The following is a 4,536-nucleotide window of genomic DNA, read 5'->3' on the forward strand; positions in this document are numbered from 1 at the left end:
AAAATTCATCATATATGAATTCATTTAGCAAAAAAAAAGAAGGTATTTAATGATTTGCATTACTAACTTCTTCAGTCTGTTAAACGCCTTTCTTGAAAACCGATACGTTGTTTTGTTCAAAGTGAACCTGTGCGTAGGATACTTTACTTAGCAGTATAAAAAAAAAAAAATGAAAAAGATCAAAATGAAAAAATATTAGATTATAACATAAAAGGTAAAAAAATGGGGCATAGATTGTTATCATGACAAGTCAAAGATAAACGTTAGAGAAAAGTTTCTTTTCATCTTTAAAAAGATTTTGAAAAATGATAAGAGCACAGACCTCTATAATAAACGCTTAATTGCAAAATGAACACTCGGGCGCGCACAGCCAGGATGTCATCAATCGGGGTCACTGGCGGATTTAAGACGATAGAACAAGTACGTCGGAAACATGTAAAAAGAAACACCATAACTCCAAATGACAAATGGCAAATAAAAAGAAACACCATAACTCCAAATTTGAGTCAAAGTTCTTCTTATAGAATCAAAAACTAAAACAAAGGGTGTGGTGGTAATCCTACACAACTAAGAGAGGTCCACCACACCCAAGAAGAACAACAACACTGATGTGGTGGTGGTTTTGATTTGTCTCGGGACGAGGAACTGACCGGTCACGCCCTTAAACATACGGTTGAACATCTCATCACCCTTCTCATGAAACAGACATTCTACAAATGGAATATTGGAACCATCAATGTGAGAACTTGCAAAGACGACCTCAAACTCGAACGTGTTGTGCAAGAGATCCATAAAGCCAACTTAGAAATCTCTGCAATTCAAGAAGTAAGAAGACTCAAACAAGGATCAGCTACAGTTAAATGTGATAATTCGAAATACGAAATCTATTGGTCAGGTCACTCCCTTAAGAGACAACATGGCGTTGGTTTTGTCATCAAAGTAGACCCTAATGTCGAAATCGTGCAAGTTGAATACGTGGATGCTCGGATCATTGTGCTTCAAACCAAGGTATACGGATGTCTGCTTAAAGTGATTAATTGCTATGCACCTACAGAAGAGAGTAGTGACAGTTCAAAAGACTTGTTTTACAGAAATCTTAACAAACAATTCGTCAATGTTCCAACAAAATACAAGGTCATTTGTCTTGGAGATTTTAACGCGACAACTTCAGCAGCATGGTACAGTTCTTCGCTCAGAGAAAACATAATTATTGATAGCCTGATTGTTAATAATAACGGTGGAAGATTCCACGATTTAAGGGCTCTGACCATAGTGAATTTTTCATAATTGCCGTGTTTAAAATGTGTTTTCTGACTGATGTAACCAACAAAACTATGGCATGTTATACATTTTCTGTTAGACAAACTATTCCTGAATCTGAAAATTTAAAAATTACATTGAAAAAATTTGACGAAGAAGAAAATGAAGACTTTTGCGAGGAAGAGTATTTCAACTTTGAAGAGCTTAGTTTCGGCGAAGAAAAAACATTTTGAAAGATTTTTCGCAGTAGATGGTGTATCTTTTACCGAACAATAAAAATTTTTGTGGAAAATTTTTGTAAATGCTTCTTTGTCTCGAAATCTTCAAAATAGTGGTTTTTCATCAATTTTTCATCCGGATTTTGCTTAAAAAAACAGTAATAACTTTTGACACATCTTTTTAGAAAAATTTTCCGCAAAATTTAGAATAGTTCAATTCTTTGCGGACAGTGTAAAGAAATTTTGAAACAAAAAAGTTAATTACCCATTAAAACTAAGCACTTTTTGTAAAAGAGGGTGATGCAACATATTATTAACATCTTTTTAAAGTTCATAACGTCATTTTTGCAATTAAGTTCTTAATTACTCTTAAGGGATTCGATTAAAAAGCAATTTATAAAGGTAATTCTTTGTTAAAAATGTTAAGGAACCTGAAATATAACTTTTATGTTCAAATACCAAAATCAATTTTTGGACTATGGTCAGAGCCCTTAATACAAACTCAACAATTATCAGTCTTGAACACATGGTTTAACCACAAACGTTGTCGGCGAATTACATGGCATTCCGCGGACGGTCACACAAAAAAGGTTTATGACTTCATCCTTTGCTGTTCCTGGATACGCCAGTTTTGCACAAACTGCAGGGTTTATAATTCTTTTGACTTTGATAGCGATCATCGGCTGGTTATTGCCAACATTAAAAGTCCAGGAAATAAGCTGTCTCGTGCTAAAAGAAGGAAACCTAAAACAAAACACAAAAAACTCAACTATGATTTATTAGATACAGAAGAAGTTCGTGAAACCTTGATCTCAAATTTCAACAATTCTTGGGAAAATATTCAAATTAATAATCTTGATAACGATGAAATAAACGATTTGATCATCAAAACGATTGAAACCACTGCTACAGAGACACTACCTGAAACCATAAAACAGAAATTGCACCAACCTTGGCAAAATGACGAAAAGCTCAAAGAGCTATACACGAAAAAAGATGAACTTGTTAAGAGAAATGCTGATCAGAAACCTTTGCAACAATTACGCAAAAAGATCAGGAAAAGATCGAGGCAACTTAGAAACGAACACTTCAAAACAGAAGCATTAAAACTGAATACTCTCGCTGCAATGAGAGAACTTGATAAACTGTTTGCTACTGCGAAACGACAGACGACTACCTTGAACACTTCGACAGCTTCTATGTGCCCCCCTGACAAAATTTCAAAACACTTTAAACAGCATTTTAACCCGGAAAAGGAAAACACTGTCAGACCGGACGAATTGGACAATCTACCTAGTTTTGTAGAGTCGCTTCTTAAGATTTCTTCAACAATCGATATCAATATTGAACCTCCTACCATCGATGAGATCACAAAGCACTTACAAAAACTCAAAAACAAGAAAGCAAACAATGATATTGACTCTGAGCTTCTAAAGAAATATGAGTGCCCAGCTCTTCTTGACGCTATTTGCAAAATGACACTAAATGTATGGGAAAATCTCGACATTCCCTCTGCATGGGGAAACTCTAGATTGAAAACTTTATGGAAAGGCAAAGGTTCTAAGAAGGATCCTACTAAGTACAGAGGCTTGAGTATCGGCTCAACAATAAGCAAACTAATTGTGAACATTATCCTAAGCGCAGACTCCAACCTTGGTACGAGGCACAACTGACCGATGAGCAAAACGGATTTCGACAGAATCGAGGAACGACAGATGGGATCTACAATATCAAGCGTATTCAACAGATCTCTAACCGTAAAATGCAACCCCTTTATCTGGTATTCGTGGACCTATCAGCTGCGTTCGACCACATCCCACGAAAATGGATGTTCGACTCAATCAGACTTCGATTTAAGGATACCCAAAATCCTATCTTAATTGACATTCTTGAAAAACTTTACAAAAAAACTTCCTTGATGTTTGAAGAAACCACATTTGATACAACGAGCGGTGTTCGACAAGGAGGACCGGAAAGCCCAAGTCTTTTTAATCTTTACATAGACTTTGTTATGAGAGTTTTTCTTGAAAAGTGTCAACATATCAAAGAAATTGAGTTCTTCCATCATAAATATCGATTGAATATCCATGCTATCTCACGAAAACAACGAAATGAAATGAGAGATGAAAATAAACGTTCTTGGGGTACCACTGAGATTCCATGGTCAGGATATGCTGATGACCTAGTGTTGTATCTTTTGTCAATAGACGGTCTTCAGAAGAGTATAGAAATTCTTGATAAAATCTTCTCAAATTTTGGTCTTACAATAAATAATACAAAAACTGAAACGATGATCCTCAACGCTGATGACATACCACCGTCTATTGTCAACCTCAAAGGTTTTAACTTGAAAAATGTCACCATCTTTCGATACCTCGGGGCCTATATAAACTGTAAAGAACCCAGCACAGGCGATAGTGAAGTAAATCAACGTATTCAATTAGCTTGTGTAAAATTTGCTGAATTATCAAATCTCCTGCAAAATTTTCACGTAAACTTACGAACTCGTGTTTCTTTCCTGGATTGTTTTGTACGAAGTCGCCTGATATATGCATGTCAGAATTGGTGTCTAAGCACAAATCAATTGAACAGGCTAGACATCACGTACAGAACTTTTTTGAGACGCATGGTTCGAAATGGCTTCAAACAAGTGGACACTGACAATAATGACTTTCGATTAGTCATTAATAACGAAAACCTACATAAATTGTGTGGGACTCGTGATGTCAGTACTTTCATCAGATATCAACAATCCAACTACAGTGCACACGTCATTCGAATGTCTAATGAACGCTCATTAAAACAGCTTATGTTTAACGATGACACTTCGAGAAAACGTGGTCGTCCAATGAAAACGCTCTTGGAGCAAGTCATATCAGATAGAAATTTAACTATTGATCAGTTTTGTAAAAAATCTATTTCAGAGAATGTGTGAGATTGCTATAGGGCTTCCAATAATACAGACAAGCAAGTTGTCAAGTATTCTTTGAAGCTCTGTGGCCAATCCAATCCTTGTAGGGTTTAGATTGTAAACTTTTATTATTATTATTATTGTGAA

General features: G+C 35.6%; 1 protein-coding gene across 1 annotated transcript; it reads left to right on the forward strand.

Moving 5' to 3' along the window:
• Positions 1 to 375: 375 nt before the first annotated feature.
• Positions 376 to 3,151, forward strand: LOC136802137 (uncharacterized). Its single transcript, XM_067058853.1, has 3 exons — positions 376 to 420; positions 706 to 1,178; positions 2,152 to 3,151. Exons 1-3 carry the CDS (start codon positions 376 to 378, stop codon positions 3,149 to 3,151), a joined length of 1,518 nt encoding a protein of 505 aa, XP_066914954.1.
• The last annotated feature ends 1,385 nt before the right edge of the window (positions 3,152 to 4,536 follow it).

This window comes from Clytia hemisphaerica, unplaced genomic scaffold, assembly GCF_902728285.1.
Source record: "Clytia hemisphaerica strain Z4C2 unplaced genomic scaffold, Clytia hemisphaerica genome assembly, whole genome shotgun sequence".
NCBI lineage: Eukaryota > Metazoa > Cnidaria > Hydrozoa > Leptothecata > Clytiidae > Clytia > Clytia hemisphaerica.